Below are 16,400 nucleotides of genomic sequence, written 5' to 3'. Positions count from 1 at the left end.
TTCCTTTCTGATCTGATTGTGTCACCTTTGGATAGCAGGGTATGGTGAGATCTCATGACCCTGCCATATAAAGGAAGCCTAAAAGGCAGATACACATATTTAAACCTAGGAACCTGATTCCCAAACTGCATTCCAGAAGCTTAAATAAGTGCTTCTAAATGTCCCAGCATTGAGACTATTGACAGGACACCATTTCAATCTGTATATTGATGAAAGGAAGGGCATGGCTTTGGGAGTGCTCATGCAGGATTGAGGTCTTGCTCAAGAGCTTGTACAGTATCTGAGCCATGAATTAGACATTCTAGAAAAGGGATGGCCTGCATGCTTTGGAGCTGTAACTGCAGTAGCTTAGTGCCAGAGGCATACAAGCTGACTTTAGGCAAAGATCTTGTATATATACCACACAATGTGGCAGGACTACTTTCTTTTAAAGGGAGTTATGGCTATCAGACAACTGACTTCTTAAACACCAGGCTTTACTTCTAGAAGGACCAGCCATCTGAATAAAAGCATGTTTCTTCTTAAACCCTGCCACCTTGCTATCAGAAAACAAGGAAATTGAGGCTGAAAGACATACATACATACATACATACATACAGTCAGAGACTTGTTAGACCCACCTCCTACTGACTCTGATTTGACCCCCTTCTCTGATGGCTTTTTCCTTCATGGAAAATGGGACAAGAAAGGCAGTGTATGAAGTAGTGACTCTACATCAGAGGTGAAAGTTTCTCACTTGTCCTTGGGACTAGTGCTCAGGTAGCAAAATTCATAGCTTTGACCAGAGCTTTACAACTACTGATTCAAAGTATGCTTTCCTAGTATTACATGCCCATGCAGCAATATGGAAAGAAAGAAATTATCTGATGGCCAATGGATCTCCCATAAAGTTATCATAAAGAGATAGATTAACTTTTATCATCTGTCTATATGCCCTCCAAAATGGCAGTAGTGACTGTAGAGGACACCAATAAAAGGAGTTGACAAAATATCTCAAGGTAATCAAACAGCTGATGCAGCTGGAAATGCAGCTGTTAGAAGCCCCCCTTAAGGCCCCCTTGAGTTGTGAATGGTCCCTTCATCATACTTGACTCTATTATACTCAGCTAGAAATTAAATGGGCTCTTTCCCATGGGTGTCAGTTCCTTCCATCAGGATGGTTAAAATCAGATGATGGTAAATTGTACCTTCGTGGTGCTAGTCAGTGGAAAATTATTAAGTCTTTACATCAAAACTTTCACTTAGGGAGAGACAAGATACACCAGATGGCCTCAAAGTTATTCACCGGAAAGGGACTTTCTCAGACAATACAACAGATAGTTAAGATATGGGAGCTCTGATAAAAGAACAATCCTCTTAACCATAGGCCTCCAAGTATACAGAGAAATGGTAAATGCCCTGGAGAAGATTGGCAACTCAATTTTACTCATGTGAGAAGAGTAAAGGACTCCAATATTTACTGTTCGTTTGTTTTTGGTACAGGGTATCAAAGTCAGGACCTTCCGCTTCAGAGGCAGGTGGTGGAACCACTGAGCCAAATCCTCAGCCCTGATTCTTATTGTTCTGGGCAGATAATTTTCCTTTTTTTGGTACTGGGGATCAATCTCAGGCCCTTGCACTTGTGAGACAGGTGGTAGAACCACTGAGCTAAATCCTTGGCCATTGGGCAGATACTTTCACAAAATGGGTTGACACCTTTCCTTGTAGAACAGAAAAGGCACAAGAAGTGGTAAAGGTTTTGGTCTCAGAAATTATCCCCAGATTTGGACTTCCTAAGGGCTTACAGAGTAATAATTGACCTTCTTTTAAGACAATAGTCACACAGGGTGTGTCTCAGGCACTAGATATTCTCTATAACCTTTACCATGCAAGGAAGCTACAATCATCTGGAAAGGTAAAGAAAATGAATGAGGCCCTAAAGAGATGTATATCTTCACAAGAAATTCAGGGAACCCACCTACAGTGGCCTTACTTACTAACTTTACCTCTTATCAAAGTAAGACATACACCTCAAATTCTAGGCCATAGTCCTTTTGAAGTGCTTTATGGATGCCCTTTTCTCACTAATGATTTTCTCTTCAGTAGATAAATAGGTGCCTTACTAAAAGATGTCACTTCACTGGCTAAATTCCAACAGATTCGTCAACAGCTGACAGAAGCTCAGCCTAAAGAGAGGGGAAATCTCATATTCTACTCCAGAGATTTAGTACTGGTAAAGTCTTTTTCCTCATCATCTCCTTCCCTATGACTAACTTGGGAAGGATCATACACTGTGATCTTGTCAACTCCATCAGCTGTCAAGGTAGAAGGCCTGGACTCCTGGACACACCCAGTTCAAGCCTTAGAAACCAGAAACTATCACTGAGTATGAGCCAACATCCAAATACTCCTGTGAACCCTTAGAAGACTTTAAATTCTAGTTCAAAAAGAAAGCAAAGCCTTCAGATAAGTAATCTAAGATGTTATTTTTAGTCCTTTTTATCATTTCATCACTTAAAGGAGAGTGCAATTCCTTTCTAGTATGGGCACAGGAATATGCAGAGTTGTTGTTACAACAAACATCTTGCAGATATGTGGCCTGCTCCCCTTGTCAAGTACATAGGACTTTCTTGGTGGATATTCCCACTTTATGGAGATGACTGGAAAAACTACAAAATTATATTGATGAGACATGAAAGAGTCCAGTGGTTCATAGTTTAGGTAACTGTTACACGGTAAATAAATGGCCTATAAACTATATCCTTAATATCCTTAATGACATAATTGAACTTTTTCTAACACCACCACTGAAACCTCTCTATGGACTCTAGTAAAACCCTTATTAAGACTCTAGTAAAATCCTTATTAAGTAAAAGTAAGGGTCGTATCATGGGGCCAAAAATCATAACTAACAAGATGGCTATTTTCAGATATGGGATGATTATACATGGTCAACCCCCACTACAGGACCCTTAGTAGAAGGGTCCCCTCATATTGGGAACAGAGAAATCACTCCTATTCTCATTGCCCTAAATCTACTAAATATTTGGGATGGACACCTCCTGAGAAGTGTATACATACCATAATTTTACAGGCAGAAGACTGGTTTGCAACAGACTGATTTAATCACCCTGGAGTTAGATGGGAATCTCTCAAAGGCATCATTAGTCCTGTGGAAACAATTTGTGGCCCTGGCTTCCCCCAGATGGATAGGTAGATGCACACTTGGATTTGCATGGTTACAAGGCAGGAGAATCAAAAGCATCAACAAACTGCAATCTTACCAATCTAAGACAACAATGGTCTAGAAGTGATTCTCTGGTATGATCATTTATTTTTATCCTTTCCCTAGGATGAGAGGATGTCATGTAACACATGGTGGCCTTGACTAACTCTAGTCAAGGGACTCTAAATGACACTGTGACTGGTCTCTCTCTCCTGAATGAAGTAAGATTAATAAGGCAAGCTGTCATCCAAAATCAGATGGCATTAGACATTCTAACAGCAGCACAAGGAGGGTCTTGTGCAATTATAAAATCTGAATATTGTGTGTACATTTGTGATCCTTCTACTAATATCTTGATGGCTGTTGAAGATATTAAATGACAGTTTAATGCAGTGTCAGACTCTGAAATTCCTTGGACCTTTTCTTTATCCTCTTTGTGGCTATTACTGGCTCTTCTTGGTGGAGACTTTTGTTGGTCATATTCATAACAGTCTTGTTGTTCTTATTATTTGGCCCATGCATACTTTATGGCCTTGCCCTCTCCAAACATAAAGCTATACACCTACCCAAGATGAGAATACCTGGTGTCTATTGAGGGCCTTTAGATAGACCCTCTGTAGAGTATCTCTGACTGCTGATCACAACTATGACTCCCTTCAGCCAGGAGTAGCTAGAACGGTCTTTGCCCCTTGGCCCCTCATAGCAGTTAGGGGTGACTCTTCAGAGGGGAAAATATTATATATAGCTAAATTAATTGGTAATATAGGTAGTCAGACAAGGCTAGGCCCTTGAAGAAGTCAGTACAGAAAAGAAGAACATATTACAACAGTGGCTGGATGCACATTAATTGAAGGCCAGGCCTCAAGATAGACAGTATCACTACATCTGCATAGTTCCCCAAGGGATGAATAATAATGATCTATATACTTCCCCAAGGGATGAACAATGATTGATATTCTAAATAGGCATCAATCATCTTGGGTGGGAAACCAAGACCTCCTGACCCATCCCTTCCAGGAAAGGTCCTTGTTCTTTCTATGTACAGTTGCTATGTACTTATTTCCCCATTAGAGCAATATTACCTAAGTGACAATACTTGTAATCTTATTGATCATAGATAGTTTTGTCCTCTTTTGTACCCACCCCATGATTGTGTACTGACCTCATGATTTTGCTCTATAAAGGTTCCCATGTAAGTGGAGTCTGTGGCAACCCATTTTCCTGGTCCCCTCCTGTCCCTCTCAGGCAAGAGGTATCTATCCCTCAATATTTCCTACTTTTAACTTCCATTGTTCCTAGAATTCACTCTTTTATTTTAGAGAATGTAAACTTGGCATATCAGACATCTAACTGGTTCTAATATTTCCCCTATATCGTATCATCCCTATATATATGGTGTGTACAGGGACTGAACCTGGACAGGGTCAATGCCAGTTTGAATGAGCCCACCTTCTCCACTTCAGAGAAACATAGGTTTCATTTTACTTAGGTCACAGAGGACACAGGAAGAGTCCCCCAAGGATGCCTGTATGTCACAGAGGACGTGTTCATCAGGTTATGAGTTACAGCTTGTGTCTAGATGTCTGCCCAAAGCTAAATGTGGTCACAGGACTTTTTTAGAGGTGGCTGAATCTCTACTGTGTGTGACATTGGGTTTAAGGTTGTATGATTACTAAATTAGTCCACTGATTGATTTGGTGCCACCCTGGTGGTATGGATAAAAGGGGCAGAAAAAACGCTGTTAAGGTTCCCTTGTTGCTTTTGTTGTCTTCCACTGTCATGAGCTGTTGCCCTTCTGCCATGTGCCACCCTGCTTTAGGGACAATATGAATATGGACCAAAACCTCTATAAACTATAGAACCTTTTCTCCTTTAACTTTGGGTGTGGCACATTTTATCTCAACAATGAGAGAAAACTAAGACAACATGTCAGCAGGTCATGCAAGACACAGAGGACACATCAGATTGCTGTTTCTCTGGCCCATCCCCTCAAAAGCCTGCCAAAAACCCTGTAAAAAAAAACCTCAGCCTGTAAAAGGCACTTTCTGTTTCGCTTGCATAGAGAGGTCCCTCTCAGGCTTACTAATAAACCTTGGACTTTTGAGTTCATGATCCCCTCCTTCCTGTTCACATAGGGACGAGCCTGTAAGGGGTTGTCCCTAGGAGGAAAGCTAAGATGCCAGTCTATGAGACTAGGGCCACCTTTCTCATCCTTAATGGGGACTTGGGGCTCAAACATTTAATCATTTTGTGTATGGTACATACTCTACTCTGGCAGCAAATAAAGGAATTAATTGGGCATCATTTGAGTAGATTGTTGGTCCGTAAGGAAACTGGGTCGTGTCCTGTCATTTTGCACTCTCACTGAAAGTTCTAAACAAATGAAACTCTGGGATAGACCAAGAATGTGATTTAACACAAGGAGATAGCTATTGGGCTTTATATATTTATAAAAGAATCCTCTTACTGAGAGGGTCCGGACATTCAGGACTGAGCTGCCCAGAAAATTCCTACTGATACTTAAAAAATATATTCCCTGCAGCCTCATAGCTCAAATACAGAAATGGTGCTTAAAGTCTAAGTTCCATTATAATTAATTAACCATCATCTAGATTTATATTTAATACTTTAACTAATTTTGCCTGGTAACCGAAGAAAGTCTCATTCTAGAACATTTATAAAATGCTTCCAAGAACTGGGGTTAACTATAAGGGGAACAAAAGGAACTATTTATTTGGTAGGCAAAGAACACTGCCACATAGTGGTAGTCCACTGGCTACTTCCGACCTTTGACAATTATATGCAATAATTAATAACATTCTTTTTGACACAGACCTTCTAAAACTCTCAAACATGTTTTGAAACTTGGCTGTAGAAATGTACAAACAAAACTCTAAAATGCTTTAGAATTAATTTCAGATACTTAATGGACTAATGAACTAATCCCCTCCAAAAGAGAAATTTCTCATTTTGGTACTCTGACATCTCCCCCTTAGAATTTCTCTAAAATTGGTCCCCCTAATCCTCATGAGAACTTTAAAAAATGTTAAATCAAACCCAGAACTGACGGGGACACCAAGGTGGGAAGGACCCTTTCGTCAGTAAAACAGGTGTCTTGAAGAGTTGCGGACAACAGGGTGTGATGGCGCAGGACTAAAACCAGCACTCCGAAGGCAGGAGGATCGCGGAGAGTTCGAGACCAGCGCGGACTACATAGTGAGTTTAAGGCCAGCCTGAACTATATAATGAGACCTGTCTCAAAAAACAAAACAAAACAAAACAAAATAAAGCTGCCGACAAACCCACGCACGCTAAAATGCTTGGCTTCTTACACTATTGGAAGTCTCCGCGTCCTCGGTTAGGTGGGTCGGGGGGAACAAACCTTGCCCGCCAGGTTCCCAAAGGGAGCAGTTGCGCAAGCGCATAGACGAATTAAAAAAAAAAAAAAAAATCCGCCGCGGGGCGGGGCGAAGGGGCACCGGTTCCGCCCATTCGCCGAGGCTTTAACTCCTCTTGTTATTCCGACACTAAGCTTTCTTCCCCTCTGACCTCGGAAAGGAGGGGGCGGGCCTTCAGGGGCGGAAGTCGCGGTGCATTGTGGGCTCTGCTAGAGCCCTGGCTCATGAATGAAAGTGGCGCGCCGGTCTTATCGGTACCGGATAGGAGCGGGTGGCGTTCGGATCCTGGTGGGGATTCGGGTGCCTTGGACCTGTGGTCCCCACCGCACCTCTTGTAGGCAGCTGCGCAAGTCGGCTCTGCGCGGACCCAAGACATGGCTCACAACAAGATCCCGCCGCGGTGGCTGAATTGTCCGCGGCGCGGCCAGCCGGTGGCAGGTAACCTAGGAGAGGGGTGTTCGAATCCCCACGCTCCGGCGGGCCCGGGGGTGGGCCGGCTGCAGAACGCAACTTTCGCTGGTTTGGGGCCTGTTAGCGGTATTTCAAGACAAAAGTGTGTCGGGTCGGAGGAATTTGGTGGATGGGTGTTTGGGAACACGGACGGGAGGGAGTGGATGAGAGACCCTCTTCACTGCTTCTATAGGGCTCAATATTGACAACGGGAAGGCAAGCATGAGGCTTCTCTGGCGGGAACGGAGGGCATGTAATACAGTGGACAGTACTTCGAAGCTTAATGAGAAGTTATGAACCTTTTGGGATTCCGCCTTCCTCTGAGGTGGAGAGGAAAGGGGAGAAGAGACGAGGTGGGTCTCGAGATGGAGCAACGCCAAGGAGTAGGAGGGGCGGTTCAGCGGTGAAATGGGTCGACCCTGAGACTGGGAGTCAGAGTTTCTTGTTTTTGTTTTTAAAATGACTTTTATTGTGGACTTTTCATGTTTATTGAGTTTAGCATACAGTAAACTTTCAGGTGTACAGTTAGATAAATTTTGACTATACACACATATATCCTAGTAAACTAAACACACATAACCTCATCACCCATGTTAAATCAAAACTCCTAAAACGGGGAGTTCTTTGAAATGATAGGGTTTATTGGGCCGTTACATAGGCTGGCTAAAAAAAGAAGAAAGGACTGAGGTCTGGACAAGGCTTTGCAACGTAACAGCAGAATGGCTAAGTAGCAGTTTGAACTGTGTTGCTTGGACCTCTGTGAAATATAAGCTTGTCTGCCTTTTTACAGTAAAATTTGAGGAAGGAGTACATGGATTGTGTACATGAATTTACATTGACTGTAGATAAGCAGGGCTATACAATTCAAAGTAGGGAAAGCTTTAGGTTAGGAGGATGGTCTAGACAGTCCATACGTATTTTTCATTCTTAAGGAGACCCTGTCTCAAAATAAAGCGGCTAGGGCTGTAGTAGAGCACCTGCCTTGCATGAGAGAGGCTCCTAGGTTTAAAAGCCCCAATACAAAACAAGAAAAAAAAAAAAGGAGAAAAATAAAAAGTGGAAGAAGAGGAACATAAAAGTTTTTATTGCTTCTGTTTCTGGATTATGATTATTAATCTGGACAGTTTTTTTGTAAACTTCTACCAATATGGGCCTTGGGTTAAACATTCAGCATACATTTAGAAAGGTAAGAGAGTTTTTGTTGTTGTTCTTTTTGAAGAGAGAGATTTCAGTGGTTAACTGCTTAATTTCTCTTCTTTCTCTGTCCTCTTGCCCTTATAATACAGTGTCAGAATTTCCAATTAAGGCAACCACTGATCTTGTTTCTGTCATTATTAGTTTGTATTATGTAGAATTTTTCTAATAGAAGTATGTATGCTCATTTGGGAAGTGTTTGACTTCTTTTGCTCAACATAATTATTTTTGAGACTCTATGATTTTAGCATGTATTACTAGTTAATTCCTGTTTTTTTTTTGGTACTGGGGATTGAACTGTGGTCCTTGTGCTGGCAAGGTAGGCCACTGAACCGCTGAGCTAAATCCCCGGCCCGTTAATTCCTTTTTTATTGCTGAGTAGTTTTTCCCTTATTAAGAATACACCACACTTTATGCAGTCAGTTGTTGACAGTCATTTGGGTTGTTTCCATTGTTCTTGCTTATGACAAATCTTGAGAGAAATCTTTTTTGTATGAACATATGCTTTCATTTGACTTGTTTAATCTCTGGGAGAGAAATATCTGGATAAGGTAGGTACTGTATATGTTTACTTAAAAAAAAAACAAACAAATACTGCCAGCCTCTTTTCCAAAGTGATAACATTTTACATTCCGACATCAGTGCATGAAAGTTCCATTTGTTCCACAGCCTCTCCAAAACTTAGTATGCATAGTAATATCTTACTGTGGTTTTATGTTGAGTGTTTTTTCATTTACCTTTGGCTATTTATATCTTTCCCGTATCTTTTGCAATGTGTCCAAATCTGTAGCCAATTTTGTTTTTAAGGTCCTGAGTATTGAACTCAGAACCTTAGGCCAGCTCTGCCACTGGTTGAAACTGCCAGCCCCCTCTTTGATTTTTATTTGTATTTTTTGAGTCAGGGTTTCACTATGTATTTCAGGATGGCCTTGAACTCCTTAGGGAGCCCAGGCTGGCCTCAAATTTGAGGTCTTCCTACCTTATTCTCCCAGTGCTGGGAGTAGGGGCATATGTCACTGTAGAGCTGCTGACTCCTTTTCTCCCAGGGCCTTCACAATGAGCTGCATGCCCAGTCCTGTTTTTATTTTTTGTTTTGAGACAGGGTCTTGCTAATTGCCAAGGCTGAGCTTGAATTTTGGATCTTCTTGCCCCAGTCTCCCAGAGTGCTGGGATTTACAGGTGTGTGCCACCATGCCTGACTTCTCATTCTGGTTTTTAAACAGAATTTGTCTTATTGAATGTTAGAATTTCTTATATATTATCAATACATGTCTTTGTTGAATATATGCTTTTGCATATCTTTCGCCTTGCCTTTTGATAACCTTAATGGTTTTATTTGAAGAGTGAAATTATTACATTTTAACTAATTTCAATTTACTGCCTTTTCTTGAAAGTAATTTTATGAAAAAAAGGATTTGTAGTAAGCTATGAATACTGTGTTGAATGTCTTTTCATTTCATAATTAGGCAGTACAGTTACCTAATTATTTAAAATGGTTGAAAGAGGAGATTCTGTTTGTTTTTTGTTTTTTGAGACAGGGTCTCACTATGTAGCCTAGGCTGGCCTTAAACTCATGGCAATTCTCCTGCCTGTATCTTCTGAGTGCTGGGATTACAGGTGTATGTCGCCTCGCCTGGCCTTGGAAGAGGAGATTCTGTGGACACTTTAGGCTTTCTGATTCTACTTTTATCAGTTTATCTTGACACTTTATCTTATCTTCTTATTTAATAAAGCCATATTAACAATGGATAACAGCAACATTAAACTTATAAGCAAGTCTTAGTTTGAGAGTTTTTAAGAAAAGTGAAATAATTTTATATTTGAATCATTTTTTTCTTTTCATTTTTGATACTGATGATTGGACCCAGGGATGCTGTGCCCTTGAGCTACATTCTCAACCCCTTTTATAATTTTATTTTGAGACAAGTTCTTGCTGAATTGCCCAGGCTGAGCTTGAATTTATGATCTACTCTTCTGCCTCAGCCTTTGAAGTAGCTGAGATGACAGCAGTGCTTCATTTTCACCCAGCTTGTTTGATCCATTTTTACACACATTTTCAGTTGTAGCAAAAACAGTTCTACTTGATAATGATTGTGTATTCTTTAACAGATTTATAATAGTTCTTTAGATTTTTCTTTGTAGATCTTCATCACTACCATTCTGACTTTGTGTCTTGCACTTTTTTTTTTTGGTACCAGGGAATCAAACTGTGGACTTTGTGTTTTCGAGGCAAGCGGCAGCACCACTGAGCTAAATACCTGGCCCTAGCACTATCTTTCATAGTGTATAAACTTTCCTTATATGTGATTTTCTCTATGGAATTATGAAAATACTTTTATTACTAGTATTTGCAGTACATAATAATTACATTTATCTTGAGCAGTTGGTACATGTGGCTATCATGTTTTGATCATTTTTATTCCTCTGTCTCATCCTTCCTTTCCTCTCTTCCTCAGATCTATTTCCTATCTCCACAAGCTCCACCTTTCTGTTTCCTATCATCTCTCTTCTTTTATTTTGGTCTTTACATTATTGATATTTTGAGTTTCTCATGTAAGAGAAATTGTGATAATTCAACTAGCCTGAACTACATAACAAGACCCTGTCTCAAAAAAAAAAAAAATTACTAGTTTGTTTTCTTCTAAATATTTACCTGAAAGCTATCACTCTGAAGTAGAAAAAGAATTCTGCAGAAATAGTTTGTCCCTATCTCCAGGAACTCACTCTCATTCCAAGTCTGGTTTAATTAGAGGAGGTGATTTCATAAATATTCCAGTTCAGGAAAATTATAAACTTCTAGTACTAAGATGCCAAGTGCTAAGCTCCAGGTAACTTTTTGGCTCTGAGAAATTGAGTAGTGTGTCTCTCTCCCACCTTGTTAGGAACGAAGAGGATCAGGAATAAAAAGTTTTTTACTTTTTAATTACTTTGGGATATTTTGGCCCCCCAAAACTAGATTCTTCATTATTGTGATTGAGTTACTAAGCTCACTTCTGATGAATTGTGGTCCCTGAATAGAATCCCTCCTGACAACCACAGACAGCCAAACTAGATCTCTCCTAGTAATCAGTACTGCTTTGGTTTGTGATCTTTATTAGAAAGGGAGGTGGATGTAGCAGAATTCTTGAAATGTTTCTCTGAATTTCCCAATTTTAGCATATGTGCTGCCAAAGCAAGCACATTCTCTGAAATTTCCTTTTAAGTTGTTTCTTTTGAGTCCTAGAAGTGTTCATGCCACATTATGTATTTTGGAAAAGGCAGGGTTTAACAGTGTTTTATAGTAGTAATATACTAGCTATATTTTTGTAAACTTCAGTGAGAAATAAGTAATAATATTCTTCCTTCAACCCCCAGTACGTTAGATTGAATCCCAGGAGCAATGAACTACATCCTCAGCTCTTTTCTGAGACAGGGTCTTGAAAATTTTCCAGTGCTGGCCTTGAACTTGAAATCCTTCTTTCTTAGCCTCCCAAGTAACTGGATTACAGATGGGCTTCACTGTGCCTAGCCACATTCCCATTTTGTGCTATATTTTCTTTTTTTCTTGATTATAAAAGCAATTGTGCTTGTTGTATAAACTTTTTGATATTTTTCATGTTGAGGAAAATGTGTTATGGCCACTCAAGTTTTTTTCACGATAAACATTAGGAAACATCTTAGTACTAGAAGTTTATAATTTTCCTGAGCTAGAATCTTTATGAAGTCATCTCTTCTAATTAAACCAGACTTGGAATGAGAGTGAGTTCCTGTAAATAGGGCAAAACTTTATTTCTGCAGAGTTCTTTTTCTACTTTCAGGTAAATATTTAGAAGAAAACAAACTAGTTCTTTTTCAATTTTTAAATTGTTTTTGAGACGGGGTCTTGCTGTGTAGATCACGCTAGCACTTGATCTAAGTAGCCTAGACTGGCCTCACACTTGTGGCAATCCTCCTGCCTCAAACTACCTAGTGCTGTCTTTATAAGTGTGTGCTACCACACCTGACTTATATTAAATACAAAATTATTTCACACTTACAATGTGTAAAGAATTTACTGGGATTGTAGGAATATAAAGATAAGACGTGATCTGTGACAATGATGGTGAGTTGACATTTTTGTTTGTTTTGCGATGGATCTCTGTTTCCCAGGCTGGAACTAAATTTGCAAGCTCAAATAGTTGTCTGACTTCAGTCTGAGTAGCTGGGACTGTTGACATGTTTACTTAGTAACTACTTGGGTGTCTGCTTAATCTTTGGGACTAGGGAGATGGTTAAGATACAGCACATCACATTAAAAAGCACCGAGTCTGGGTCTGGGGCATAGCTCAGTGGTATTGTGATTGCTTAGTATGTGTGAAGCCCTGGATGTGAACCCCAGTACTGCAACAACGACTCCCTTTACTCCCCACTCTGATGGGAGTAGCAAACCATCAGATTTAAACAAAGTGCTGCTATAACAAATGTGTAATAATTGTATTGTAGAATATGCTAGGATAGCAAAGATAATAAACCTGTCTTTGTTTCGGGTTTGGGGTATAAGAACTGGGAAGGAAGAACGAGATCAAGAAAGGTTTCCCAGAGGAGATGATAGACTAATTAATTATATTGAGTAGAAGTTTTCTGGGGCAGTTGCTAAATAGTTGGAGGTGGAAAATCACTGTTAGAATAATGTGAGGATGGGATTTGGAACTGAACAAATATGTATTGTGGAGGTTATAAGTGAGGATATGAAGTTGGAGAGTAGGAGCAAGGTCATATAGGCTGGTGTAGGATATGATTATTAATTTTAATGTTTATATGCCTTTAATGTACACTGGCAGCATTGCAGTTTTTAAAACACTGGATTGGGATGATTTGACCTCAGTTTAAGAGAGCTCTCATTGCTAGGCATGGTGACACATGCCTATGATCCCAACTACTTGGTACTGAGATAGGAGTATCATAAATTTGAGGTGAACTTAGGAGTTTAGTGAGATGCTGTCTCAAAATAAGAAAAGGACTGGGGTTGAATCTCTGTGTTCCCTGGATTCAATCCTTAGTACTGCCCAAATAAAAGCCAAAAAAAAAAAAACCAAAAACAACCTCCCCAACAACCCACCCCACAATAAAACCAAAACTGCTTTTGACTTTCTATGTGTGAGGAATTAAAGGAGTTAAGAGTGGAATCGGGACACTAGTTCTGAACTTGTGATAGATAGTCCAGTGAAAGAAAGTGATGGTTTTGAAGTGGGAGGTCAAGAATATAAGGCTGATCTGCGAAATATTAAAAGGGGAAATCGACAGAACTTGGTGTTTGATTCAGAATGAAAACGAGAGTCAGAATTGAATCCTAAGTTAATGGTATATTTTCTAGGATGATTAGGACTGTGATGGCGAACCTTTTAGAGCTTTCCGTGATAATAAACAGTTGGCTGCGGCACATGTGCCATAGGTTTGCCACCACTGCATCAGAGTTTATTGGGAGAGAAGCAGGTTGGATGAGAGGAGGTATCTTTTTTTTTCTTAATTGCTATTTATTTCGTCATAATTTTCTACTATTTGATAAAGAAGTTTGAGAGGAAGTACTGTTTTTTTTCAGGCTGATCTTGAACTATGTAGTCCTTAAACTTATGATGATCCTCCTGCCTCAGCCTTCTGAGTGCTAGTACTACAGGTGTGTGCCACTATGCCCAGCTGAGAGGAAATATTCTTAAGATCCTAATTGTTCAAGTAGAGATGTTAAATCAGCAGTTGCATATATAGTTTGGAATTCAAAAAGTTTGAAGTGGAGATGTACATTTGGGAATAAGAATAAAGACAGTATTTAAAAACATGGTAGTGGATCACTTAATATTTAAGTAATAGTATTTTCTCTAATGCACAGTACAAATATATAAAAACATGTATTTATTTCTTGAACATACTACAGTGCATTGAGTTAGGGCAGCTTTCTTCTGAGGCAGCTTCTCTCTTGATTGGTGACTCTCCAGGCTATTTCTATCTTATGATGCTGTCCCCTCAAGCTTGTGACCTTGAAGTTGCCATGGAGAAGGAACAGGAATGGGTGGTCTCTTAGGGGACTTTATGGCCAGCCTTAGTAGTGGTATAACTTCTTCCCATATAGTGGTGAGCAGAATCCAGTCATACGGCTCTCCGAATACACGAGAAACTGGGAAATGTAGTCTTTTTATGTGCCCTGGAAGAAAACAAAGGGAATTGGTTTAACAGCATTTTTTCTGCTGTAGCAGTGGGTAAGATCTTGTAGGTGGAGAATATAAAGAGTAGAGGAAAAGGCCTAGAATGCAGCCCCTAGAAGCCAGGCATTTGGAAGTTGGGTAAAGGATAAAAGAGGGAATAAAAGAATTGAAGAATAGCTAGAAGTTAGGATTGGTGTAGGAGAGTGGTAGACACGGTAGGAGTCTGTATGACAAAAGTTTTTCAAGAAGGAAGGGTTTGTTAAATTGAGAAATGGTGCTGATGTACTAGAAAAGGTGGTAATCACATGGAAGTTGTTGTTGGCTGTGGTTGTGGAGTCAGAAGCCAGGTTGGAATAATTGAAGTTACTTGGTTGCAGGTGTTTTAGTAAGTTGATTGAATTGCTGAAGGATGGTTATATGCCCTCCAGGCCTGCCTAAAGTAATTTCTGCCCTTTGGATGGGGATTGATTAGACCAAAGTTTCAGTGGCCCCCTTAGGGATGATTAGAAGAGATGTGAGAGTGGCTTGCTGACTTGAAGAGGAGCATGGGAGATAGAGGGTAGCCTTCATTGATCCATCCAGTGCTGTGGATGGGCCTTAGTCATCTCAGCAGATGCTGCATTGATGAAAACTTAGTAATGCCCAAAGACCAGGTGCAGTTTTTTTGTTTTGTTTTGTTTTTTTTTTAGACAGGGTTTCACTTTGTAATGAGGCTGGCCTTGAACTCATTGTGTGGCCCTACAAGCCCCGAACTCTAGGTGATCCTTCCGCCTCAGCCTCCTAAGTGCTAGGATTACAGGTATGTAACACCATGCATGGCCATTGTGTTCATTTTACTGGAAGCCAGTGAAGACAAAAATATGGTGTACAAAATAGCAGTTGTCTACTCCCCACCATTCCACAGTTTCTACCTCCCAGGAATGGAATCACCTCTAGAAGGTGGGAAAGTAAAAGGAAAGAGGGAAGAGAATTCTGATTGACAGTGGGCTGCCTTGAATGGTAGTGCAAAAGTTAAATTAGGTACTGTCATGAAGAAGTAAAGTCATTATATTTTTTGCCCATGTGTACACTTAGGTGAATTGAAGTTAAGGAAGTAATTCTTGCTGTGTTTCCTAGGATGGTCTTGAACTCCTGGAGTCAAGTGACTTCCTGTCTCAGCCTCCTGAGTGTGTGTGCCACCACTGCTGGCCTTTGGTCCTATATTGATTGCCAATTTCTATAATTCATTATATTCTTAAAAGGTTCATGGCAGGACTTAATATTTATTTAATGTTTTATTTTTTGGAGTACTGGGGATTGAACTTAGGACCTTCACAATGAGACACACCCCGAGTCCTGTTTGTTTATTTTTTAAGTGTGTAAGACAAAGAACTTTAATTTTTTCTTAAATTATTTTATTTGTACATTTTAGGTATACAGTACATTTCATTTACATTGAGAACTTAACACCTTTACGTGATGTATCTTGTTTCTTATTTTTTTAACTTATTGTATCTTTCTTTTTGGTACTGGGGATTGAACTTGGGTCCTTGCACTTGCGAGGCAGTCGGTGGAACCACTGAGCTAAATTTCAGGCCTGTGGTTCTTACTTTTTCCCCAGTTCCCCTGCCCTCACTTCAACTTCTCCACCCCTCCCTATTTACAAAGACTTTGTTTCTATTTTTTCCTTTTCCCATATTTTTTAATTTCCTTCTTTCCCCTACGCTCACTTCCCCTTCCCCTTTCCCCTTCCCCTTCCCCTTCCCCTTTGGAACTTTCCTTCCTATTTCATATTATCTGTTATACATTTTGATCCTCATTTACATTTTCAGTTTTTCACACCAGAGAAACTATTCAGCATTTACATGTGTGTCCTATTTATTCCACTTAAGAGTATGGCCTCAACTAAAAGTGCAAATAAGATCCAAATTGTATAACTGATAATGTGAAATGGGAAGAAAAGGGCTAAAGGTATACGGGAAGTGGGAAGAGTAGGGGAAAGGAAATAAGGGACACAAG

The 16,400-nt window shown here is 40.0% G+C and overlaps 1 protein-coding gene and 1 long non-coding RNA gene across 2 annotated transcripts in view; one reads left to right on the top strand and one right to left on the bottom strand.

The window, feature by feature from the left end:
* LOC117286016 overlaps positions 1-6,754 on the bottom strand; it is a 94,150-nt gene extending 87,396 nt beyond the window's left edge. The window contains exon 1 of the long non-coding RNA XR_004517145.1: positions 6,538-6,754. This is a non-coding gene — a long non-coding RNA (uncharacterized LOC117286016). The remainder of the gene's footprint in view (positions 1-6,537) is intronic.
* A 36-nt stretch (positions 6,755-6,790) lies between these two features.
* Rngtt (RNA guanylyltransferase and 5'-phosphatase) overlaps positions 6,791-16,400 on the top strand; it is a 265,607-nt gene continuing 255,997 nt past the window's right edge. Inside the window, exon 1 of the mRNA XM_010633261.3 lies at positions 6,791-7,041. Coding sequence (XP_010631563.1) covers positions 6,978-7,041 — 64 coding nt within the window. The 5' untranslated portion in view covers positions 6,791-6,977. The remainder of the gene's footprint in view (positions 7,042-16,400) is intronic.

Source organism: Fukomys damarensis, unplaced genomic scaffold, assembly GCF_012274545.1.
Source record: "Fukomys damarensis isolate Sample0158 unplaced genomic scaffold, DMR_v1.0_HiC HiC_scaffold_14, whole genome shotgun sequence".
In the NCBI taxonomy this organism is placed as follows: Eukaryota; Metazoa; Chordata; class Mammalia; order Rodentia; family Bathyergidae; genus Fukomys; species Fukomys damarensis.
This window is presented reverse-complemented; position numbering and strand designations above follow the sequence as displayed.